General features: G+C 43.8%; 2 protein-coding genes across 4 annotated transcripts in view; one reads left to right on the top strand and one right to left on the bottom strand.

Annotated features, from left to right (window-relative positions):
• LOC116983680 (cat eye syndrome critical region protein 2) overlaps nt 1-7,041 on the top strand; it is a 92,354-nt gene extending 85,313 nt beyond the window's left edge. For 2 of the 3 annotated variants that reach the window (XM_033037446.1, XM_033037444.1), the window contains exons 17-19: nt 594-2,037; nt 5,948-6,041; nt 6,815-7,041. In XM_033037446.1, the coding sequence (XP_032893337.1) occupies nt 594-2,037; nt 5,948-6,023 (1,520 nt within the window). In that variant the 3' untranslated portion in view covers nt 6,024-6,041; nt 6,815-7,041. The remainder of the gene's footprint in view (nt 1-593; nt 2,038-5,947; nt 6,042-6,814) is intronic. The other variant, XM_033037445.1, reaches the window with a different exon arrangement.
• Nucleotides 7,042-14,046: 7,005 nt separating this feature from the next.
• Nucleotides 14,047-26,679, bottom strand: atp6v1e1 (ATPase H+ transporting V1 subunit E1). The gene is made up of 9 exons (XM_033037443.1): nt 26,371-26,679; nt 23,834-23,899; nt 21,668-21,777; nt 21,403-21,469; nt 17,570-17,659; nt 17,156-17,224; nt 16,239-16,333; nt 15,166-15,253; nt 14,047-14,543 (listed from the first exon to the last, which is right to left on the bottom strand). The coding sequence occupies exons 1-9, from the start codon at nt 26,401-26,403 to the stop codon at nt 14,481-14,483; spliced, it is 681 nt and encodes a 226-aa protein (XP_032893334.1). The 5' UTR covers nt 26,404-26,679; the 3' UTR covers nt 14,047-14,480.
• Between the last annotated feature and the right edge of the window lie 42 nt (nt 26,680-26,721).

Raw genomic sequence — 26,721 nt, 5'->3', positions numbered from 1 at the left:
GCAAAAAACTGAGCAGATTTGCTTTTTATTATGTACTTTGTTTCCTCCCATTTAATCTCCTTCCTGTAAAATAGTTACAAAGTCACATGCTTATTTTGGACAAAGTTTCCCAAAGAAAAGTTTCTTTCATTGGCAGTTCTCGGTCAGTTTGTCCTTCATTCCAAGGTTTCCTTCTAAGAATTTTCATTCTTTCTTAGTTTAGTTTAGAGATGCTGCGTGGAAACAGTCCCTTCAGCCAAACATGCCCCATCAACACTAGTCCCATCTGCCTGCGTTTGGCTTGGATCCCTCTACATTTACCCATTCTATGTACCTGTCTAAATGTTTCTTAACCTGCTTCAACCACCTCCTCTGGCAGCTAGTGCTCTATACCTACCACCCTTTGTGTGTAAAAAATAATAAGATCACCCCTCCTCCCCCTGCTGGGTGATGTAAATGTGACCTCATCAATGTCTGGTACAACTGTGACACGGCCTCCAAACTTCTACATTCAGAAGGTTGGAGGTTCTCCTCCACGGCTCCCCAACCCTGTGAAGGGCACAGTTGCAACATGGCGATCTGCAGTGACTAATGTCGTTTATGTTTGTCTTTAGCAGAAAAGGTGCCAATGAAAAAAAGCGGGTCCCCCCCGGCGAAGCAGCAGTCCGAGACCGCGCCGTCGCCCCCAGAGACGGGACCGAGCTGCGCACGGCTCCCCGACAGCTCCACTGCCGACGGGACCGAGCTGGGCAGGAGCGGCAGCCCCACAAACGGCCTGGTGTCCATCAAAACGGAAGAGGAAGAAACGTCGACCGCTGGGTTGGGGGACGCGAGCCGTTCCGTCGCCAAGGCCGGGAGGGAGCAGAGAAAATCCAATGCGGATTCTAAGAAGGGGGCGGCGAAGAGCAGGGTGAAGAACAACAAGAAGCTCGGCGCCAGAGCGGGCAGAGGGAGGAAGAACAAATGTGTGAGAGACGATGAGGAACGGGCCCAGGGTGACGAGCCGGCACCGGTGGCTCAGGGCATGCCCGGCCCCCGGCACTACCCCGACCCGTCCGATCACGGCACCGTCTCCGGGCTGCTGAAGATGGCGGAGGAATCGGGAGCGGGCAAGAATAGCGGCGCCAACCCTGGCGTGATGGGCATGTTGATGCACCCACAGTACGGGCACAGCCCCGACTACACAGTGACTGGACAATACAGCATGGCACACGGCTGCAGGCCCTTCGGCAGGGGCATGGCTCCACCACAGACATTCCCAAACCGGCAAACCTTCCCCAATCCCAACTTCCCGCAGCAGTTGCCGCCTGGGATTTACCCGGCGTACCAGCATCAGGTTCAGTGTTATCCCTACCACGGCTCGCAGCAGCAGATGCCAGGTCCCTACCACCAGTACCAGCACGCCCACTACTACCCCTATGGCCAAGGGCAGGGCTACCCAGCAGAGGACTGGCCCCAGACTCTCTCCCCCACTGCCCACCAGCTCCAGCCGCCCACCCACATGGCCGTACACAACGGCAAACTGTCCCTGCAGGCCGCTGACGCCTCGACCGACACACACGCGCTGCAGGAAGCGGTGAATGGAAGCTCTAAAGACAGCAAGAACACGATGGCGGGGGCCAGCGGTGTGTCTCACTCGGTCAAGGACGAAAAGGCGGACAAGGAGCAGGAGCGAGCGGAGAGCCCGAAGGAGATCTTGGACCTGGACAGTCACAACGCTGCGGCCAAGAGACAGAGCGCGCAGCCCGTGTCCGCGTCTGGCCTGATCTACAGGCGGCACGGACTACACCCGGGTCTACAGGGCCCGCACGCACTCCTCCCCCACTCACCCGTCTACCCCGCACAGTCGCCGGCTCTCTTCAACGCCAACCCCCACCCGTCTCCCCGACCCCCCCACTCCATGCTGGGTCCCACCCGCCACCAGCTGAACGGGCAGCAGCAGGGACGCATGCACGGCCAGCCCTACAGCCGGCCCGACCACAGGCTGGGGCAGTACCACAGCATGATGATGCAGCACCACGCCCTGAAGCCACACGATGATGCCTACAGCATGCGAGAGTAAGACCAGCTGCACCCTGTACACACACTCTATTCACACACAGGCCCTGAGACCAGCCACTAGCCCACGCCGAATATCAATCACCTGTTCACCCTAGTTAAATGTCTCCCACTCCCTCCACTCAGACCTTGTCCCCAGGGTCAAACACTAGAGGGTGGAGTGTTAAGGTGAGGGTCAAAGTTTAAAGCATATATGTAGAGCAAGTTTTTGTTTTTACACAGAGGGTGGTGGGTGCCTGGAACGCGCTGCTAGGGGTGGTGGTGGCAAATACGACAGTGGTGTTGAAGAGGATTTTTAATAGGCACACGGATATGGAGGGGTGTGGATCACGTGCAGGCAGAGGAGATTAGCATGGTCAGCATGGACATGGTGGGCCGAAAGGCCTCTTCCCCTGCTGTACTGTTCTATGTTCTTGTGTTTGAGGAAACAAACGATCACATTTGGATCAATAGCTGGCCCAGGGCATGTGCCGTGAACATTTCTGAGACTGTGTGTGGAACATAAGCCATGGCTGTCGATCCTCGCTGTAGCCCTAACCTCACACTCTGCTGGAGTTTGTAGATATTGAATGAACACAAGGTGGTTTGGCCTGAAGATTGACACAAAACGCTGGAGTAACTAAGCGGGAAAGGCAGCATCTCTGGCGAGAAGGAATGGGCGACGTCTAGGGTCAAGCTGCTTGTCCCCCCCCTCCAGAGTTACTCCAGCATTTTGTGTCTTTGGTGTTGGGCGTCACGGTGCCAGGATGGTGGTGGAGGCAGTGGGCTTTTAGATAGGTGCATGGACATGCAGGGAATGGAGGGGTATGGATCACGAGCAGGCAGAAGAGATCAGTTTGGCATCGTTCAGCACGGATATTGTGGGCCGAAGGGCCTATGCTGTTTGTTGTAAATACTCTGCTGCATCAAAGGACCTCACTCACTCAGAGCTTTTCTTGAAGGATTAAAACTGGCGGCGTTGTGTGCGATACACAGTAAGTGTGTGTTGTGTGAAGAGCTCGCTGCCGTGACTGCGTCTACTGCACGGCACACACGGGTGGTGAATGGTTGGCACCCATTCCAGTCTCCACTCAGTGACCCTGCCAATAACTGCACACGGTGCCAGTTTGGGGATTTTGTAAGAACAAGCAGCCCTAGCTAGTAACTGTCAAACAAACAGTTTATAATGAGTGTGCCAGCTCGGCACAGATTCAGGGCCCTTTCTTCTGTGGAATGATATCGCTACTCAGCCTGGCAGAGATGGAACCGTCTTCATGGGGGAGTTGTACAGTATGTGTTCTCTGGAATATCCCCTCCTCCCAGTGTGTATCTGTACGGACAGGACCGACCTACAGTGGCTTGCAAAAGTATTCATACCCCTTGAACTTTTCCACATTTTGTCACGTTACAACCACAAACGTAAATGTATTTTATTGGGATTTTATGTGATAGACCAACACAAAGTGGTGCATAATTGTGAAGTGGAAGGAAAATGATACATGGTTTTCAAATTTTTTTACAAATAAAAAACTGAAAAGTGTGGCGTGCAAAAGTATTCAGCCCCCCTGAGTCAATACTTTGTAGAACCACCTTTTGCTGCAATTACAGCTGCAAGTCTTTTGGGGTATGTCTCTACCAGCTTTGCACATCTAGAGACGGAAAATTTTGCCCATTCTTCTTTGCAAAATAGCTCAAGCTCAGTCTGATTGGATGGAGAGCGTCTGTGAACAGCAATTTTCAAGTCTTGCCAGAGATTCTCAATTGGATTTGGGTCTGGACTTTGACTGGGCCATTCTAACACATGAATATGTTTTGATCTAAACCATTCCATTGTAGCTCTGGCTGTATGTTTAGGGTTGTTGTCCTGCTGGAAGGTGAACCTCCGCCCCAGTCTCAAGTCTTTTGCAGACTCTTAACAGGTTTTCTTCCAAGATTGCCCTGTATTTGGCTCCATCCATCTTCCCATCAACTCTGACCAGCTTCCCTGTCCCTGCTGAAGAAAAGCATCCCCACAGCATGATGCTGCCACTACCATGTTTCACAGTGGGGATGGTGTGTTCAGGGTGATGTGCAGTGTTAGTTTTACGCCACACATAGCGTTTTGCATTTAGACCAAAAACTTCAATTTTGGTCTCATCTGACCAGAGCACCTTCCTCCACATGTTTGCTGTGTCCCCCACATGGCTTGTGACAAACAGCAAACGGGACTTCTTATGGCTTTTTTTTCAACAATGGCTTTCTTCTTGCCACTCTTCCATAAAGGCCCGATTTGTGGAGTGCACGACTAATAGTTGTCCTGTGGACAGATTCTCCCACCTGAGCTGTGGATCTCTGCAGCTCCTCCAGAGTTACCATGGGCCTCTTGGCTGCTTCTCTGATCAATGCTCTCCTTGCCCGGCCTGTCAGTTTAGGCGGACAGCCATGTCTTGGTAGGTTTCCAGTTGTGCCATACTCTTTCCATTTTCGGATGATGGATTGAACAGTGCTCCGTGAGATGTTCAAAGCTTGGGATATTTTTTTTATAACCTGCTTTAAACTTCTCCACAACTTTATCCCTGACCTGTCTGGTGTGTTCCTTGGGCTTCATGATGCTGTTTGTTCACTAATATTCTCTAACAAACCTCTGAGGCCTTCACAGAACAGCTGTATTTATACTGAGATTAGATTACACACAAGTGGACTCTATTTACTAATTAGGTGACTACTGAAGGCAATTGGTTGCACTGGATTTTATTTAGGGGTATCAGAGTAAAGGGGGCTGAATACTTTTGCACACCACACTTTTCAGTATTTTATTTGTAAAAAAATTTTGAAAACCATGTATCATTTTCCTTCCACTTCACAATTATGCGCCACTTTGTGTTGGTCTATCACATAAAATCCCAATAAAATACATTTACGTTTGTGGTTGTAACGTGACAAAATGTGGAAAAGTTCAAGGGGTATGAATACTTTTGCAAGCCACTGTAGGTAGAAGTGACCAGAGGTCTGAAACTTGAGTGGCTCGGTGGCGCAGCGGTAGAATTGCTGCCTCACAGCGCCAGAGACCCGGTTAGATCCTGACCATGGGCGCTGTCTGTACAGAGTTTGTACGTTCTCCCCGTGACCTGCGTGGGTTCACTCCGGGTGCTCCGGTTTCCTCCCACACTCCAAAGACGTACAGGTTTGTAGGTTAATTGGCTGCGGTAAAAATGTAAAGTCATCCCTCGTATGTAGGACAGTGTAAGTGTGCGGGGATAATTGGTCGCACGGACTCGGTGGGCCGAAGGGCCTATTTCCACGCTGTATCTCTAAACTAAACTCGACTGGTGCAGGAGAAATAATAAATCTTTACATTGGAGGGGTGGTTGCATTTTTAGAAAAAGATGCGTATCGCTATTTTCCACACTGCAGACTCTCGTTATCTGCACATGAATCAAGTAACGCAAGTTAAACTCGCGGTATGTGTGTGTGTGTGTGACGTGCTCACACGGAGTAATCCATGATGCCCATGTCCAATGTACAACCTTGCAACGGTTTGTGACTCTGAACTCCCAAACTGCTGACTTGCCATTACATTAGAGCCACACAGCACGGAAACAGGCCCTTCGGCCCAACCAGCCCATGCAAACCAAGATGCCCCAATCTATTCTTGTCCCACCTGCTTGCATTTGGCCCATTTCCCACTAAACCTTTCCTATCCAGTTCCCCACTCACTTTAAACTTATGCCTTCCATTTCTTCTGTGGAACTTATCTAGTATTTATCCCTTACCCTAATCTAAGAGGGAAAGCACGTGATTTTACACGCCTCAACAAAATCAGCCATCAGCCTCCTGCACGGGAATATATTTTGCTCAATAACTACAGCACTCTCTCTACTGTAAATTCAGGGATGTATTTGCCAAAGTGTTGCGGGAATAACAGTACGTTTACGTTACTTGCTTTTCATAGAATGCCTGGACAGGAGCAGGCGTATCAGAAATCAGGATCGGGAACAGAAATGGGAAAGGCAGTTGAACAGAAATGACCTTCATTTGCTGATCAGGTGTGTACTCTGTCTCGGAAAATGTTTGTGATTGTTACTCGTTTATTCACGGTCCCATGGTCATTAAACTACTCGGGCAGCACCACAGGTGGATAAGCAAATGAACTAAAGAGTTGGCGAGATCACTGTACATATCACCGGTCTACCTGCATCTTTTTGATAAGTAGCTGGTCGAGCCGCTTCCTCACAGCGCCAGAGACCCGGGTCCGATCCTGACTCCGGCTGCTGTCTGTGTGGAGTTTGCACGTTCTCCCTGTGACTGCGTGAGTTCCATCCCACATTCCAAATATGGTCTGCATATTCCCAAATCTTTTGTAGGTGATTAAGAAGGAACTGCAGATGCTGGAAAATCGAAGGTAGACAAAAGTGCTGGAGAAACTCAGCGGGTGCAGCAGCATCTATGAAGCGAAGGAAATGGGCAACGTTTCGGGCCAAAACCCTTCTTCAGTCTGAAACGTTGCCTATTTCCTTCGCTCCATAGGCTTTGTAGGTGAATTAGGCATTGTAAAATTGCTAGTGTGAGTGGTTAAGAAAGGGAGACAACGTAGAACTAGTGTGAACGGGCGATCGATGGTCGGCGTGGGCTGAAGGGCCTGTTTCCATGCTGTACCCCTAAATTAAAACTAAAATTGCCCTGTCACAGAAACTTATTTTTTGTTGTTGTACCCAATAAAACACATACATTTGTGGTTGTATTGATTGTTATTGCTAGCTTTTGCCGGGAAGAACATTGGCCACGTTCTCATTGTCTGATGCTTCTTCTTATCCCACAGAAAGGAGCAAGATGGATGGACAGACACAAATGGAGCCAAGATCTAAGAGGACACTGTTGTGACAGCATTTCAGTGTTCTAGTTCGATGGGTAGATGCAATTTTTCATTTTTAATAGGTATTATGAGAAACTCAGGTGTAAAAAAATTGTACTTTAAATTGTAGCATTTCTATCTGTGTAGCTATTTGGTTAAAACTGGTTTACAAGAATAAATATCGATGCCTTTTACTCTAGTCTGTTGAATGTAACAATGAACAGAACAGCCAATTAAGCAATATCTTCTGGATGGCGCACTGCAACCAGAACCACGCATCCTTTTAACTAATTGAGAATGATTTTTCTGTGGCCGTTAACCCTGTTACCGTACATTCAGCCACAGTATTTTGTGATGCAGTAGTCTTAGCAGGAAAGCAAACTTTTATTTCAGTTTTGTATATTTTCCCCTGTTTTATTCAATATTGTCGCAGTTGATTCACTAAGTCGTTGACATGAGAAACATTCTGCACTGATGCACAGGATGTTTGTTCTGCATTTCTTTGTTTAAAATTGTCTTGCTGTTTTTTTTTGTAACATTTGATGTGTTCTCTGCTGCTGAAATTGTAATATTTAATCAACCAGACTCAGGTTTGTTTTCAGTGACTATTTACCAGATTCGCTCGATCTTAGGAAGGAACCCGAGACAACACGAAAATAAACTTTATTTTATTTAAAATATTTGATACAGGTTCACCAGCAAAACACTTTAGCTCCTGTATGTAGAAGTCGACTGAGAGAAGAGATAGGGTTTAGATTACAGGTGGACAAAAATGCTGGAGAAACTCAGCGGGTGAGGCAGCATCTATGGAGCGAAGGAAATAGGCGACGCCTATTTCCTTCGCTCCATAGATGCTGCCTCACCCGCTGAGTTTCTCCAGCATTTTTGTCTACCTTCGATTTTCCAGCATCTGCAGTTCCTTCTTAAACAGGGTTTAGATTATGAGTCATTTCCTGCTGTTTGGATCCAGTCAGCAACTCTAAGCCTTCAGATCACAAGTTCTGTGTGTATAATTGTTTTCAAATAAACCTCTGCTGTGGGCACTGGCATTAATCAATTGATTTGGATTTCCCCCCCTACTATTCCATTTGGCTCTGTCACGACACGCTTGTCAATTGCTATAAAAAAATGGTGATGGGCTACAGTATTGACCGCCACTGCCCTCCAGTCTACGTCTTGAGTCAGTACAACTAGCAGCCAGCTAAACCACAGCGAAAGCCATTTGCATTTAGTCCTTGGAGATTACCGGCAAGCCCACAGGTTGTGAGCTGGGGTTTTACAAAGTCAGCTGTAATTTACAGATGGAATAAATAGTGAGACCTGGTTTTAGCCTGGGCATTGCAGACAGGTTAGCCAAGGTGTGGTCATACCACCAGTTTGTCAGTGATGTAAGTCGGGGCAGAGGTGGAGGATGTGATTATGCCAGGCTAGGAGGAGGAGGAAAGCCAGCGTATGTGAGTCTCTAAGGGCAGGTGTAGACCAGGTCACTGGACTGCTACTGCTCTCGGCAGCCATTTTGTTTGCGCTCAGTATTAGAAGTTGCCATTATCGAGGTACCAATAATCACCTGCCAGTGACTCCGTACAAAATAACGAGTTTGCATTCAATTTTAGTAGTTTTCAGTTTTTTTACGATGTTCCCCCAAAGTGCTTTGCAGCCAATGATTTTTGTTTTTAAATGTAGCCACTGTGGTTTTGTCGGTAGTGAATTTGCACACAGCAAGGTCTACAGCCCAGCAACAAGGTCAATCGCCTGCTGGAGTGACGATGGGCGAGGGAGGGAGGCAGGCAGGCATCTTGGCCAGGGCACTACTGCTTTTCTCAAAGTTAGGACAGAGGATCACCTGCATTCACCCAATCCAGGCATTTGGTGTCCAAGTTTAGTGTCTCATTGGGAGCTGGAAACTCCACCAGAGCAGTAGTCCTTTGGCATCAGTCTAGATCACTTCCTCTGCTCACGTGCTGGGCCTACAAACCACAAGTCTTCTAACTTTGTTAGACAGCAACCACTGAGCCAGGTTGACAGGAAGATAGGCACCTTCTGGAGGCCAGCATAGAATGAACATGCATTGGACCCTCTCTCTAGATTTGTCTCCTCTTGTTTGTGGCTAGTCCGATTGCTTCCAGAAACCATGGGATATCTATGCAGCAATAGCCACGCTTGTATCTTTTATTACCATAAGTCTAACATTGTACGAGTGTTTCTTTTTCTTATCTGGAGGCAGCTATGGTCACACTCTTATTAAAACACTCCCAATGATTGTTCTTTGATCTGACAATTTTTTTGCATTTTTTAAAATTGTTTAAGAGACAAAGACATACCTCAGACTGTCAGTCCTGCAGTCGCCCACCAAGTCTGCACTAGCTCCAGACAGTATTTTACTCTTGTCCAAGGCACTAGATGCTGGGAAACATGAAACCTATTTATTTGTACGTTATATTTTGTATATGTTGAGATTTTTTAATGAAATGCAATGTCAAGTCACTTTGGTTACAGTCGTGACACATACCTCAGTTCTTCTGTACTAGGGCCCTTATTGTGTAAGAAAACATTTTTATTGATGCTTGACTGACATAGATTATTTTCCATATGAATTTACTATTTTCTATATTGTACATACTTAGAATAAATGTTTGAAAACCTCGGTCGAGTGGAGTCCATATCTGTTTCAGAGAGCAGAATGTTTATTTGAATCACAGTTCGATCGTGTCAGTACCCTGAGTAAAAGTTTCTGAGATTCGTCAAACTGGATCCTACTATACTAAGGTAGACACAAGATGCTGGAGTAACTCAGCGGGACAGGCAGCATCTCTGGAGAGAAGGAATGGGTGACGTTTCAGGTCGAGGACCCGAATTTTAATTGACTTTAATAATATTGTAAATGTGTAGGATGGTGCTAATGTACGGGGTATTTGCTGGTCGGCATGGACTCGGTGGGCTGAAAGGCCTGTGCCTGTAAAATAAATTCCGCTGGAAAAATATAATGGTGCACCAGCTTGTGACAGGGTGCAAACTGTACCTGTGATCGTGGACACACAGCTCCTAGTGACAACACTTCTGAACAAAGGTGTTCAGTTCAGTTCTTATTTGTCATATGTAGGTTAACACAAGGTCAACGGTACAATGAAATGTGTTTGACAAGACAACGGGTCATCTCAGCACTGATATTACATGGATAAAATTAAGGTAAAGAAAAAGATAAGATAAGAGTGACATTGGTAAGTAAAAGATAATAATAAATAAAATAATCAACATATACGATGTGTTTATGAATTCAGAAGCCTGATGGCACGAGGATAAAAACTGTTCTTAAGTCTGGTGGTGCGTGTAGCTATGCTCCTGTATCGTCTGGTGGTGCGTGTAGCCATGCTCCTGTATTGTCTGGTGGTGCGTGTAGCCATGCTCCTGTATTGTCTGGTGGTGCGTGTAGCCATGCTCCTGTATCGTCTGGTGGTGCGTGTAGCCATGCTCCTGTATTGTCTGGTGGTGCGTGTAGCCATGCTCCTGTATTGTCTGGTGGTGCGTGTAGCCATGCTCCTGTATTGTCTGGTGGTGCGTGTAGCTATGCTCCTGTATTGTCTGGTGGTGCGTGTAGCCATGCTCCTGTATTGTCTGGTGGTGCGTGTAGCCATGCTCCTGTATTGTCTGGTGGTGCGTGTAGCTATGCTCCTGTATCGTCTGGTGGTGCGTGTAGCTATGCTCCTGTATCGTCTGGTGGTGCGTGTAGCTATGCTCCTGTATTGTCTGGTGGTGCGTGTAGCCATGCTCCTGTATCGTCTGGTGGTGCGTGTAGCTATGCTCCTGTATCGTCTGGTGGTGCGTGTAGCCATGCTCCTGTATTGTCTGGTGGTGCGTGTAGCCATGCTCCTGTATTGTCTGGTGGTGCGTGTAGCCATGCTCCTGTATCGTCTGGTGGTGCGTGTAGCTATGCTCCTGTATCGTCTGGTGGTGCGTGTAGCTATGCTCCTGTATTGTCTGGTGGTGCGTGTAGCCATGCTCCTGTATTGTCTGGTGGTGCGTGTAGCCATGCTCCTGTATCGTCTGGTGGTGCGTGTAGCCATGCTCCTGTATCGTCTGGTGGTGCGTGTAGCCATGCTCCTGTATCGTCTGGTGGTGCGTGTAGCCATGCTCCTGTATTGTCTGGTGGTGCGTGTAGCCATGCTCCTGTATTGTCTGGTGGTGCGTGTAGCCATGCTCCTGTATCGTCTGCCTGACGGTTACAAGGAGAACAGCCTGTGTGCTGGGTGGCTGTGATCCTTGATGATGCTGTGTGCCTTCCGCAAGCACTGAATGGTCGAACAGACCAGTGTAAACCACAGGAAACAGGGATGTTACAGGGCAACCATTTGGTTGAAGCTTGCTACATAAATCTACTTATTATTCTGTTGTCCACATTATTATCAATAGTTCTGTGTTTGAATTTATTTCATGTTACAGGTGACTGATGCTCTGATGGTTTGACTATTAGTCTTTCATTGGAGGCAGGAGGTCTTTCATGTGTCTTTTGTGCAGGAACTTTGTCTCTGATCACCACTGCATATTTATTACCCCATGGTCTCAGTATAAGGTTTATCAAAATTGTGAACTAATCTCAGCCAAGCTGAGGTGAGCAGTTCTAATGATGTTTCTCAAACCACAAGTTGCACTTGCCCTGCGTAACTGAAAGATCCTGACGTTTGTTAATAGCTCAGGTGAGTTTTGGATCAGTGGGAGAATGTGATAATCCAGTTTGAGAACTGCTCTGCACCATTGAGTCTTACTCTACACCCAATGTTTATGGAAAGTGCGCTGTAGTAGATACATCTTTGGTCTAATATTCAAGAATCCTTATCTTTCTAGCAGTTCAATACCTACTCAAACTTTCAATGTAAGTTCTGGACACAGCTACATCACTTGAGCAACACAAAAGTAGGACTTGCTTCTGTGGATCAGGACAGCAAGAAATGATAGATAGGGTAAACGGTCATGATCTTTTTCTCCAGGGTAGAAATGTCAAAGACTAGAGGACATAGCTTTAGAACGAGTGCCACACTGGACGCAGAGGCAACTTTCATCATTGATGTCGGGCTTTGCCAGGTCTCCCAATATGTGGCAAGTGATCCATGTTTTCCAGTCTTACCGTTTATTGTAGCTGGGTGGTGCACCGTGGACCTGTTGAAACTGATGTAAAAAGGCTTGGAGCTTGATGCCTGCGTTTTTTTGTTAGATCTAAGCAGGTTTAGTTATCTCTACAGTTTTTTAATTACCTATCGATACTGAATTGTGTAGTAGTAACTGCAGTAATCAGGCTGCAGTAACCCATGTTGCATGGTATGATTACCCTGTATAGCTCTAAGCATTTGAAACTGTGGTCGTATGATAGTGATGCTGCCTGCCCAGAGTTACTCCAGCTCTTTGTCATCCATTTGTCAACCAGCATCTGCATTTCCTTGTGTCTCCAGAAACCAATATTGTTGTGGTTTTCCCTTAAGATTTCTAGTAAGTGCTGTTTTTTTAATTAACTTTACTGGTTTAGTTGCCGACTGTTACCCAGTAACTGAGTGAGGAGAATCTCCCAGTCTTAGTGCCAATTGGTGAGATTAGGAGGCAGAGATCAGCCATAATTGAATGGCTCCTATAACTTGTGAATCATCCTCTGTATTCCTGAGAGGATATGGCCGATTTGCTTACGGGTAGAAAGTGGTGGGACTGGGTTGAGATAGTGGAACAAATAAAGCCACTCGGGTGCTGGATTGCAGGCAAGTAATGCTCTGACAGGTGATAGATTCAGTCTGTTGTGCAACTGTGGCAAAGGATTGATGCTGTCATTGTATCTCATCGGCCACAAGTGGAGAATTGGGCCATATCATGAAGCCCTTTAGTGAAACTCTGGAGACTGTGCCTTGCAAGCTGCCTAAAGATGACTGGTGTTCTACATGTGGACCAGAGGCAGGCACAATCCTTACTTTCTTAAGCCTAAATCTATTAGCTAGGTCTACTTTCACAGATTTAAAGGTAGTATTTGTGTAATTGTGGGAGTTCAGTGCCGTTGGGTTGGTGGGGAAACAACCACTACGCAAGAGAAAGTCAACGTCAGGCAAGTGTTTAGAGAGCTAGAGCTACACTAGAAATGTTGGTTGACAAGAAGCTGGAGTAACTCAGCGGGGACAGGCAGCATCTCTGGAGAGAAGGAATGGGTGACATTTTGGGTCAAGACCCTTCTTCAGAAATGTTGGTTGGTCAGTCACAGCAGGAGACACATGCATGGGAGGCGAAAAGCAGGAGAGATTGTGCCGACACACAACTGGATGCTGGAATATTGAGCAGGAAATATACAGGGAGGGGGGAGGGGGAGCAGGCAGCATTTGGAGAAGGAATGGCTAGGTGACGTTTGCCGTCGGGACTCGGCTTCAGAGTCAAGCATGTACGGTGTCTTGGACAAGGGAGGGAACCATGTGTTTACAGGAGCAGGCAGAAACAATGGTTCTGCCGGACACAGAAGCAGGCCATGCTGCCAAGGCTGCTGCATGTACAACCAGACAAGGACACAAGTAGTTGAAAATACCCTGCATAAATGTGCAAGAGCATGCATAAAGTGAACTGAAAGTCAGTGTAGGGTGAACGAGTCCTCGTGGAAGGCCTAAATTATTCATCTGTTGTAAAGTGCTCTGGAGAGCAGGTTGTGAAATGTGCTGGAAAGCTATTGAATATGTCTTTCTATCTTATGAAGTACTCCAAGGCATTCTTTAACCGAAAAGATTCAATGTAAGTATAAATCACAAGGGGAGATTAGACAGAAATGAAAATGCACAAAATAAATGGCGTGTAATAGTCGAATGCAGTTTTAAATGGTTCAGAAGCGCCACTAGCTGGACTATGGTGGTATTGCAGCTAGGTGGGAATGTAGTGTGATTTTCAAATGAATAACTAAAGGAGCAGTCCAGTTCAGTCCAACTTACGCAATTTTTTTCGGCAACTGCCGGCACCCGTCATAGTCGCTGCAGGTCTCCGAAAACTTTCAACTTTGAGAATCCAGCGGCGACCAGAAAAAGGTACGACTCTTTGGGCGACTACTCGGCAGAAAAAGGCACGACCCTTTGGGCGACTACTCACGACCATACAGGCATCACCCCGCGCGCGGTGTTTAAAGTGGTAAATGGAGTGGTAATCAAGTAGTGTATGGCTAATCTATCCATCAGAACAAAGGAACAGTCCAAATATTAGGATATTTAGGATCCAGCAAGATCTTTACTTCAGAACCACATATACATACAGCACCTGAAACACAAACTTCCATTTCAATTTAATTAAATAGCATAGGATTGACGTCAGTAACGTTGGTACATCTATAGAATTTACTGCTCTATATTGAAATGGCAAAAGGAAAACCAAAAATTTAACTTGGAAAAATAGATTTATATACACACACAAAAACTGAAGCAGGACATTCCCAGTCAATCCAAACTTTCTGGCAATTTCCATTAGGCAAATGCAAACATTAAATTGGAGAAACTAGTTTCAGATACATGTCAATACAAACAGAGAAAAGCAAGAACGTTGAATCAATTTACTCTCCAGTACAGGCGTGTAACTTCTATAACTTTTTTCAATGTGTGTGTGTGTGCCTAGATACAGCTCAACGCCAACACAGCCCTTAGTCCAAGAACCTCCGGTTTTGATTGGCACCAAACAGCGCAACGCGGATTTCTGGCATCATCTGGAAGACAGGTGGAATATTGGAGGGTGAGCTGATCGCTGTATTACACTTGCAACCTGATCAAACATTACCACGGTACCAGGCCGCTCAGTCAAGGGCCTGTCCCACTTACACGATGTTGCCAGTACCCGTCATAGTGGCACAGCAGGTGGCCAACATATTTCAACATGTTGAAAATCCAGCGGCAACCAGTAAAAAGGTACGAATATTTGGGTGACTACTCACGACCATACAGGCGTCACGACCATGGTCGTGAGTAGTCGCCCAAAGAGTCGTACCTTTTTCTAGTCGCTGCTGGATTTTCAACACGTTGAACATTTTCGGCCACCTATGACGGGTGCCGTGGGACAGGCCCTTGACAATAAACCTTTGCCAAGGGAAGCGAATGCCACACTCACATCCCCACAGAGGGGAATACAACTGCCTGGATCTCAGCAGCAGACACCCACACAGGTTGTGGACATGGGGGGGGGGGAGGTAAGCACACAAGGAACTGCACAAACAGCGAATGCAAACACAGCCCAAGCATAAACAATGCAGCGGGACTGACTTTATTTCCAATAGAATATTAGCCACTGCATTATCAGCACACCGCATGCTTTGTTTTCATAGATCTACTTACCTGCTGCGCAATCAGTTCCAATCTACTCTCCAAGGTATTGGAGACCTTGATTTTCCCAGAGGAATTGTACATCTCAATACCTCCAGCACTGTTTGGAGAAAAGAATGTTTGCTGAAATAATATTGCTTATTATACATTAAAAATCAATATGCATCTGTAACTTTCATTAATCCAAAGGCTAAAACAGCAGCTAACAGAGTTGAAAAAGGGTTTTGCTGTGAAACCACCAGCAACAGGTCGAAGGCTAATAATGAAATTCCTTTTAAAGTCGTACCCACCCAGTAAAATAGGTGGGTGTAATTTATGCCAAGCTTAACTAGCGACTCGACTGTAACCTGCTACTTTCACTGACACCAATACTGCCCCTGGTCTTGGTCCCCTTGGCCTTTCATTGGGGAGGCTCCAAATGCCCACAATCTACAGCATGAACCATTCCTGTCTCTCACCCTTGCCTGGGCAGCTGAGCATTTCCAGAAACTTTAACCCTTGCTGATTAACAGCTGCTCATCTGCCATGCCGGCTTTAAACCAGAACAAAAGTTATTAAAACAACTTATTTTGCAAAAAATAACACTCATGAATAATTGTACCAAAGAAAATCTTAATTTGATTAGATATTGTCACAACTTTGCATTAGATTATTATAATTAATATTACATGAAGCATTTCCTGATGTACACTAGAGTACTTTACACTTGGAAGCCCAAAGGCCCAATGGCAAACACTTGCACAGTGCGAGTGCTAGTTACATCTCGCCAGTATAGATACTTGGACATAAGTTAAAATTCACAACTGATGATTATAAAAACATAATAATCCAACATCTAAGAATTTAATTTTCAATTGTGTCAGATATGGAATCAAGATGACTGCACCTCTCAGTATACATTTCAATTATCCAAACCAGCACATAAATAAGATTCAAGAGAGTTTATTGTCATGTGTCCAGATAGGACAATGAAATTATTGCTTTGCTTCAGCACAACAGAATATAGAAGGCATGAATACAGAACAGATCAGTGGAAATAAACCAAACTCAAACATTGAATGAAAAGGAGCAATGATGATGCTTACATGTCTTCTGGTAGAAAGGTTTCCTGATCAATGTGAATTTCAATATCCTTATTTATGTTCTTCTTGTAAATGGGAACATCCTTGCTGATAGAGGTCTGTTTGAAGTTAAATGAAAATGTTTTACCACTAGTCACCAGAGAGCAGGAAACAGCAAAGTTGTGATGGCTTTTGAGTTGAAGGATGGAGGCACAACTAGTTTATTACAGTGCTCGTTCTATCCATCTTACACCATATTATTTTTAAAGTCCAGGAAACACCATGTCAACACGTTCTCTATTTCTATAGAAAATGCTGTGTTTTAATCTCAGCGTGAGTTCCACTGGAAGGTAACCAGATGCAGCTTTACAAAGGTGTACACACAACTCCATTTCATTATTGCAAGTGATTATAATTACAAAATGTCATTGTTTACAAAACAATCCCCAATTGAGTAACCCTATTGGTGATTTAATAGATATTAATTTGGATCTCCCAGGACCAAACAAGAACAAAATCTGGCCAATGTTAAAATTTTTGAAAGGGGTGGGGTAAGAGAAGAAACAATTATTGTTGAGCAAGGTTTCTGAGAAGGAAATCTGGAGACATTAACTAGAGCCAAAATGGATAGGTCGGCTACAACCTTACAGGGCCTGTCCCACTTGGCCATTTTTTTCGGCGACTGACGTATCAGATCACCGAAAAATACGCGGCGTGATGACGAATGCGCGCGGTGTTTTTTCAAGTGTCGCAACATTTTTTGTCGCTGCTGGATTTTGAAATGTTCAAAATGTTTTGGTGACACAAGTGGGACAGGCCCTTTAGCACACACTTCACACAATCATACACGATCCAGGTGGGAAATTCAACTCATTCCAAGTTCAATTCACAATTAACACCTCGTTGTGGAATAATGCTGAACTGAGTGTTTGTTGCTGTACCTTAACCAATGTAATATCTTGTTTGCGGCAACGAATAAACACCATTGGTTCCAATAGTTGATAAAAACCCTGGAATAGAAAACAATGTTTCTCATTCATCAATTTCTAGAGCCACTTTTATCATATTGTATTTGAACAGACAAGGGACTAGTTTTACTTGCTGTTCCAAAGGTAATTTCACAGCATTTACAAAACAGTATTTGCACATTTGATGCATATTCACATCACTACGTCCATAAACGCACCTCAAATTTGCCTTTGAGAATCCATCCACTTGTCCTGTCCTCCCCCCTCCCCAGCCATTAGAGAAACCAGTAATGTTAACATGACATCCAATATCACAAGATGGAAGACCCTGTTCCGCCGAGTGCACAAACACTAACTTATTGTTGCGAGTAATTGTGCCATTCTTACCTGTAGCAGAAGTCCATCCAGAAGTGTCTGGTATCTGGAAGGATCTTTTGCTACTCTGCTCAGTCTCAGTCTGGCTTCATTCAACAGATCCTGGAAACCAAAGCAAAAGTACATAGTAACATGGTCAAACCAGCAACCAAAGAAAATTAAAATAGCTACAAATACTACCCTGTGACATTTTACATGGACAGAATGGGATTTGGGGCATGTACAATCCAAACATTCTTGTGAATTTCAAATGAGGTCTGCATTTTTTTTTTTTCCCCTAGAAAGGCCAAGATTTTCTCTTTTACCAAAAATAACTTAAGTATGATTTAATGCATTCCTTCCAGAAGAGCTGAACAGATACTTCGGATCTATCTTCACCAAGGAAGACACAAACAATCTCCCAGATGTACTGGAGAACAGAGGATCTAAGGGAGTAGAGGAACTGAAAGAAATTTTCATTAGACGAGAAATAGTATTAGGTAGGCCAATGGGACTGAAGGCTGATAAATCCCCTGGGCCTGATGGTCTGCATCCCAGGGTCCTCAGGGAGGTGGCTAGAAATAGTGGACGCATTGGTGATCATTTTCCAATGTTCAATAGATTCAGGATCAGTTCCTGTGGATTGGAGGACAGCTAATGTTATCCCACTTTTCAAGAAAGGAGCGAGAGAGAAAACGGGGAATTACAGACCAGTTAGCCTGACTTCGGTGGTGGGAAAGATGCTGGAGTCAATTATTAAAGAGGTAATAATGGGGCATTTGGATAGCAGTAAAAGGATTAGTCCAAGTCAGCATGGATTTATGAAAGGAAAATCATGCTTGACTAATCTTCTGGAATTTTTTGAGGATGTTACAAGTAAAATGCATGAAGGGGAGCCAGTGGATGTAGTGTATCTAAACTTTCAGAAAGCCTTCGATAAGGTCCCGCACGGGAGACTGGTGACTAAAATTAGAGCACATGGTATTGGGGGTAGGGTGTTGATGTGGATAGAAAATTGGTTGGCAGACAGGAAGTAAAGAGTAGGAGTGAATGGGTGCTTTTCAGAATGGCAGGCAGTGGCGAGTGGAGTGCCGCAAGGCTCGGTGTTGGAGCCGCAACTGTTTACCATATATATTAATGATTTGGAAGAGGGAATTAGGAGCAACACTAGCAAGTTTGCGGATGACACAAAGCTGGATGGCAGTGCGAATTGTGAAGAGGATGTTAGGAGGTTGCAGTGTGACCTGGACAGGTTGAGTGAGTGGGCAGATGCGTGGCAGATGCAGTATAATATAGATAAATGTGAGGTTATTCACTTTGGCGGCAAAAACAAGGGGGCAGATTATTATCTCAATGGGGTTAGGTAAAGGGGAGGTACAGCGAGACCTGGGTGTCCTTGTACACCAATCACTGAAAGTTGGCGTGCAGGTACAGCAGGCAGTGAAGAAAGTTAATGGAATGTTGGCCTTCATAACAGGTGTTTAGAAATTTTTGCAAAGTAATTAAAAAGAAATAACTGAAATATCACATTTACATAAGTATTCAGACACTTTATTCATTACTTTGTTGAGGCACCTTTGGCAGCGATTACAGCCTCAAGTCTTCTTGGGAATGATGCTACTTGGCACACCTGTATTTGGGTAATTTCTCCCATTCTTCTCTGCAGATCCTCTCAAGCTCTGTCAGGTTGGATGGGGAGCGTCGATGCAGTTATTTTCAGGTCCCTCAAGAGATGTTCGATCGGGTTCAAGTCCGGGCTCTGGCTGGGCCACTCACAGACTTGTCATGAAGCCACTCCCGCGTTGTCTTGGCTGTGTGCTGAGGGTCGTTGTCCTGTTGGAAGGTGAACCTCCGCCCCAGTCTGAGGTCCAGAACACTCTGGAGCAGGTTTTCATCAAGGATCTCTCTGTACTTTGCTCCATTCATCTTTCCCTTGATCCTGACTAGTCTCCCAGTTCCTGCCGCTGAAAAACATCCCCACAGCATGATGCTGCCACCACCATGCTTCACCGTAGGTATGGTATTGGCCAGGTGATGAGCGGTGCCTGGTTTCCTCCAGATGTGACGCTTGGCATTCAGGCCAGAGTTCAATCTTGGTTTCATCAGACCAGAGAATTGTGTTTCTCATGGTTTGAGAGTCCTTTAGGTGCCTTTTGGCAAACTCCAATCGGGCTGTCATGTGCCTTTTGCTGAGGAGTGGCTTCCGTCTGGCCACTAACATAAAGGCCCGATTGGTAGAGTGCTGCAGATATAGTTGTCCTTCTGGAAGGTTCTCCCATCTCCACAATGGAACTCTGTCAGAGTGACCATCGGGTTCTTGGTCACCTCCCTGACCAAAGCCCTTCTTCCCCGATTGCTCAGTTTGGCTGAGCGGACAGCTCTCTGAAGAGTCCTGGTGGTTCCAAAGTTCTTCCATTCAAGAATGACGGAGGCCACTTCAGGACCTGCATTGCTGCAGAAATTGTTTTATACCCTTCCCCAGATCTGTGTCTCGACACAATCCTGTCGCAGAGGTCTACGGACAATTCCTTCGACTTCATGGCTTGGTTTTTGCTCTGACATGCACTGTCAACTGTGGGACCTTATATAGACAGGTTTGTGCTTTTCCAAATCATGTACAATCAATTTAATTTGACCACTGGTGGACTCCAATGAAGTTGTAGAAATATCTCAAGGATAATCAATGGAAACAGGATGAACTCAAGCTCAATTTTGAGTGTTATAGCAAAGTGTCTCAATACTTATGTAAATGTGATATTTCAGTTATTTATTTTTAATTACTTTGCAAAAATTTCTAAACGCCTGTTTTTGCTCCTTCTGGGGTATTGATGGGGTATATTTAAAAAAAAATGAATTTAATCCTTTTTAAAATAAGACTGTAACATAACATAATGTGTAAAAAGTGAAGGGGTCTGAATACTTTCTGAATGCACTGTGTTAATCTTCGTCTCATCTGCCCACTCGAGCCGCAGGAATAAAGCAGTTCACAGGAAGTGTTGGACACTGCCTGGTCCATTATGGGTACTTGTCTCTGCCATTGAAGGGATCGATACCTCAAAAAAAGGACCGAACATCATTAAGGACCCACACCACCCTGGCCACGCTTATTTCATTTCACCCCTGTCATCAGGAAGTAGAAATAGGAGCCTGAAAACTAACGTCCAGGTGCAGAAGCAGTTTCTTCCCTACAACCACCTTTGAACATTACAAACACTAACTAAACTTCCAACTGGACCAGTTGCATAAGGGAATTTGGCCTTTGTTTTGCTAATTTGCTAATCTTTTTTTAATAATTTATTTAACTTTTTTGTTTGATTATGTTGTCTATCGAGTACTGTATTTATAAATCTGTTGTGTTGCTGCAAGTACGAGTTTGGTGCCGTTTTGGTACATATGACAATTAAACACTCTTGATCCGCAAATGGCGTAGAAGTGTCATTCTGAAGAAGGAGCCTGACCCTAAAAGACATCTGAAGTCTGAAGGAGGGTCTCGACCCGAAACGTCACCAATTCCCTTTCTCCAGAGATGCTGCCTGACACGCTGAGTTACTCCAGCTTTTGGACAATAGATTTAAAGTCAATGAAAAAAAACATAGCTGAGATGGACTGGTTAATAAATTGGGATGGAGATCACATATGCCAAAAAGTAATGATACAAGACAAATACTCGAGGGAGTAGATACGAGCTGAGCATGAAGGGATACAGACTGTGCAGGCAGGTAGGGTTGGTTAAACTGGCATCATGGTCAGTTCAGGTTTGGAGGACCTCCGTTCCTATTTAGTTCCGTTCCACATTCTTACAAATATACTCTCCCAACTATTTGTTCCTATGCAACCATTCTTCACCTTTATATCGGCAATCTTACCGAAATCAGATCATCTCTGGCTTTGAGAACCTTCAACCGAGCCTGGTTCAGCAAATTAGACATTTGACTAAAGAAAAACAAAAAGAGAGAATCAGAATGTCACTTCAATAATGAACATATAAAGATTTGAATAAATGATATTGAAATATTCAATAACAAACATAGAGGTTACAGATATGGTTCCATTTTTTTTTAAAACATGTGAATCAAGAAATATTTAAACACGGGGAAGACAATCGTCATTGATATTTTACACAGTATTTACATTTTTTTCTGCTGTTCAATTTGCTTTTCCTTCTTTTCATAGTATTCCATGATCTTCAATCTCTGCGTCTGTACAAGCCGCCCCTTTTCAATGTTAAACTCTTCTTCTGCCTGCACACAGATTCAAAATATCTTCAATATCAAAAAATAAATCAGACTAAAAGATCAGTTTTATAAACTATAATGCATATGCAAAGGCATAATGAGCACTGAATACATAATGCAAATACATTCTAAAAATGTATATAGATGTGAATAAAGGGCAGCCTTGAAAGAGGGCGATTTCAAAATCCAAACTCCCTGTATCTCGTGTGCAAGAATCTACACCAGCCCTTTCTCATGGCTGTCAACAACACTTGTTGCCCAAACTATTTTCATTTTTCCACCTTGCTCTTTGCAAAAGAAACCCAATTATGATAAGCAGTTACTCCAGTATTTTGTGTCCTTCTATAGATTGGAAATTCTATTTCTACACATGAACAAGTGGCAAAGTGCAAGTGACATCTTCCACTTTACATAGAACCTGCTTTACTTTGCTTGGTCGTGGCTTTGGATGATCTCAATTTTGTTATGCAACAGTTTCTTGGTTTCACTTCCCACTCTTTGTTGCAACAATCAGGCTGCAAGACCAATTGAAGAAGGGCTAAGAACTGAGGTTGGACAATTAGGCAAGAGAGCATCATGTGCCGCATTTATTTATAGGAATTAATTTGGGAAATTAGCTTTGGCCTGCAAGAAATAAGCATGCTGATCATATTGAGTGTCATACATGGCCCTCGTTTCCTCAGTTGTAGTGGACTATGGACATCTCTTCTTACATTTTACACCAAGAATATGTTCTGTTTTGTCATTTACAGAGGACAGGAACAAAGGGAGAAATTACAAGAACATTTTTGACAGTATATTAACCCCAAAGTGGTAAAGAGACAAATGTCCCACATTCAGTTTCACTCCACCAACATAACATTTACCTTAAGTCGGGATTATTTTTCTAATAGGTGTGCACACCAAATTGAACAAATTGATTTATAATTCTGTTGTGTGCTCAGGACAACTAACAAGTGCCAAGACTTGCACCTACATCCCAAAGTTTTGAAAGATTTGCCTGGTTACCTTAGATTCCATAAAGTGCCCATGAGCAGGCAGTGGATTATGAAAGGGAAGTCCTGTTTGATAAATCTGTTAGGGTTTACATTTTTACAACTAGCAGAATAAATACAGGAGGAATGACGACGTGTCCATAAAGTGGATGAGGTATACTCCAACTTTATGATAAGATTTTGAATGGCACATTTAATAGAAAAAAAAGCACGTGATTGGGAGTAATATTCTGGTATAGATCGAAAGCTGGTTAACATAAATATGCGTGAATAAACCGGTCACCACAGGGGTTGGTGCTGGAACAGTGGCTGTTTATCCTCTCTCGCTGTTTCACTGGTCGTGTCAATGATTTGGATGAGATAACCAAATGTACCAACAATCTGCAGCTTTGTTGCTGATGCTGTGCAGGATGTGACAAGGTAAGCAATTGGGCAAGGACACGTGGAAAAAAAACGAGAAAAGGCAAAATGCAAGATTAGAGTACAAGAGGAAAGTCATCTGACTGAAATTATGTACACCCTGGCACAACCATAGCCAAAATATTGTCTCCTTACCCAAGAAAATATATACGTGCGGTACAGGGAATGCAACAAAAAAATTGTTATGTTGATTCCCAAGACTATCCCACAGACAGATTAAGCAAACTGGACAGAACTGGACTAATAGAATGAGGAGACCTCTTTAAACCTACAACGGTCTTAAGGGAGTTGACAGATTAGAAGCAAGGGTGATGGTCCTTCACCTTAAAAAGGTCAAAAATCAAGGGGAGCGAGTCATTGGAATTCACTTTCCAAGAAGATTGAGAAAGTCAGTTGCTGAGGATACTCACGGTGGACAAATCTTTTGCATGGTGTGGAAATTAAGAGAAATGCGATTAGTGTAGGAAAGGATGTTAAAAAAGAAGGGCCTCGACCCAAAACGTCACACATTCATTCTCTCCAGAGATGCTGCCTGTCCCGCTGAGTTATTCCAGATTTTTGTGTATCTTAAAGTGTTCAGTTAACTGAATGGCAGAGCAGCCATTAAACGATTTACACCAGGGCTGAAGTGGAAGCAAACACCTCACCTTCGCATCAATTTCTTCAGCTTTTTCATTAGCCTCCTGTTCAATGAAGGCCATCATATGTTTTATCTATAACACAGAAGGATATAAAGCACATCTCATCTCTGTAATATTATTGTTATGCATTTTTATGTAACATATTCTTAAGCACCAGTTATCGCTTGCTTTACACACCACATCCCCTACAATGAACTTGTCTTTTGAACCAAGTTCTGGTATTCTGAGTATGATGTAGAACTAAAGTCATTACATTACAAACCATGGTAAATGGACTAAAAATAGACGAGGTTAGATTTTTTTTTCTGTTTGATATGAACAAAGGACCTTTCTCAATGTTTGAGACAAATTCAATCACACACCGCAAATAATTTTATATTTACAATGATGTATAAATAAGCCATTCAGCTCCTTGAGCATGTTCATCAATTACATCAAGACCATTGGCATTAAATACCTAATGGCAGATTCCTTTAATATTAGTTAAGAAATGGCATTTGCATCTTACAGCATGTGTTGCACTTGCATGCTGTAAGATGCAAATAATAATCTGTAATGTTTGAATAATTGCAATGTTTGAATATCAAATTGATCGTGGCATTTGAAATAATATTAAGAGTTTTAGAAATGTCAGATTCAGGGTTAGAAAATCTTAGTAGTTTCTAAATCATGATCTAACTGAATTCTGACAGACCTAATGAACATAGTAAATACAAACTTGCAACACGATCGTTCTACAAACGTTTGTGGCATGGGCTCAGTTTTGGTCAAAATTAGCAGCAATTTATTTTGTTGTCTCAATTTTAAATGGTGAAGAACTTCACCTCACGCACTCAGAATTATCTTAAATAATGTCATGTGCCACCCTGAACCTAGCACAAGTAGCTCCCTCCCACACTAGAACAGACAAGAATCCAACTCCTTCCAACTAGCTCTAGCTCAAACTAGTTTTCATCAGCTATTCAGTATTTCTTTTGCTTACTGACAACTGGACCTAGTTAAAATCAAAATAGAGAAAGGAATGCTAAAAGGGAGCAAGGATAATATTTGAATGTTCATACGAAACTCTTTTGGTGACAACAGCTTGAAAATTAACCAAACTATCTAAAAATGAATTACAATGGAATTCTACAAGGTTAAACATTATCTCAACTTTAAACAGCCATTTTAACTCTTCAATATAAAATAGCTTTATTCTTCTTAGCTAAAAAATGAGCGCTGGTGAATTTAAGATGCAGTATCTTTAAACTGAAAAACACAGAAGGTTCATTGGTTATTTAGTAGATGGCGATTTCATAATTCCAATATATGGAAATACGTTCAATCCACTGCCATTGTTCGAGTTTAGATTTTCTCCAAACAACTGAAAGTCAAGCAAAAACAACTTGCCAAAAAAAAATTGTGATAGAAGTTTCATAGCTAGAAGTTATATGCAACAGTTAACCAAACAGGAGGACTGTGAAAAGAACAGCATTACGATGGATACTTTTTAAATGGATCTGCAGTTTGTCAGTTAAATGTTTAGTTATGATTAGTTAAATGTTTGAAAATATTCAGATCAGCCAGCATCTGTTGAAATATGGGAGATAACAATTCAGTCGATGCTCATTTATAAATACAGCACAGCCAAATTAAGAAAGAAAATACATTTCTGAAAGTAGTTTCCAAAAGGTTCACTAACTGGAAAGAATGCTTTAACATTAGTTCATTATCAAATATTAACAGATGACGTTGGCCAAATCTTTAAGACCCACTATTTTTAAACCATGACAAGACTAATTCCTGAAAGTTTATTTATTACAACTGTAAAAAGTGGTACACTTTCGAAGGATTCATAAATCAGATCTAATCATGCACAAACACTTCACTATCAAGTCAACAACTTCTAATCTTGTGTGTGGACTCGATAAGAAGAAGAAGACTATCAAGTCCAGCATTACGAACCCATTATTTATGTAATGGGACAAGTGCAACTACCCAAAGTTTATTTATTTTAAAAGAGCATTTTCCTAGGAGTCAAATCAGATCCAATTAGCCAAACATCACTAATAATTTATCCCCCTTTCAATCCCTCCTCCCTATTTCAACATTATAGATCATTTTGAATGAAAATAAGGAAGACATTTAGTCTTGCACATCTTTCATTCTATCCCACTTGATGAAGGGACGATTGACCTTGCCACTTCTTTATCCACAATTAAAATTACAGTGACAAACATTAGGCTCTTGAACGTTTTGTTTATTGTTGCACGGGGTGTAATTAATGTAGTATTAGTAATTGATAAACTTGGCTGTTAGTTTATTGATTTTAATCATTATGTACATTATCAATGTGAGTTATGTTTACAGGCCTGCTGTGATGCTGCGACCAAGAATGTCATTGTTCCACTGTTGCTCAGTTAACATGATTCTGTGTGTAGGAACTAGGAAGGGGACTGTTGTTGCTGGTTTTGTCTGTCACGCTGAGTTACTGCAGCATTTTGTGTCCACAATTAATTCCTTCCTTTCCCTCCCCTCCCCTCCTCGGCCCTCTATTCCCTTACCTGCTTCTGCACATCTGCATCGCTCAGCGCCATGGTTGACCGTGTGGGTGAGAATGTCTTGGTGAGGGACTAGGACTAGGAGATTAACAACAGGAGGCCCGGTGCTGGTACTGATGTTGGTGCTGCTCTGGCCGCTCCGTCCTCACTGCGCACCGCCCGGTGGTTCTACTGAGCCGCGCCGACCGCCTCCTCCCCCTTATAACTGGTCACCTGACCCGCGGCGGCGGCCGCGGCCGAGGAGAGGGCGGGGCCCGGGGCCACAGCGCGTGCGCGGTGAGGGCAGGCTGGCGTTCCCCGTTGCGTGCGCGTGCGCGAGCCAGCCAACGGCCGCCGCTTTCAAACCCGGCTCGA

Source organism: Amblyraja radiata, chromosome 19, assembly GCF_010909765.2.
Source record: "Amblyraja radiata isolate CabotCenter1 chromosome 19, sAmbRad1.1.pri, whole genome shotgun sequence".
Taxonomy (NCBI): Eukaryota; Metazoa; Chordata; class Chondrichthyes; order Rajiformes; family Rajidae; genus Amblyraja; species Amblyraja radiata.
The sequence above is the reverse complement of the archived record's forward strand: the minus strand, read 5'-3'. Positions and strand labels throughout refer to the sequence as shown.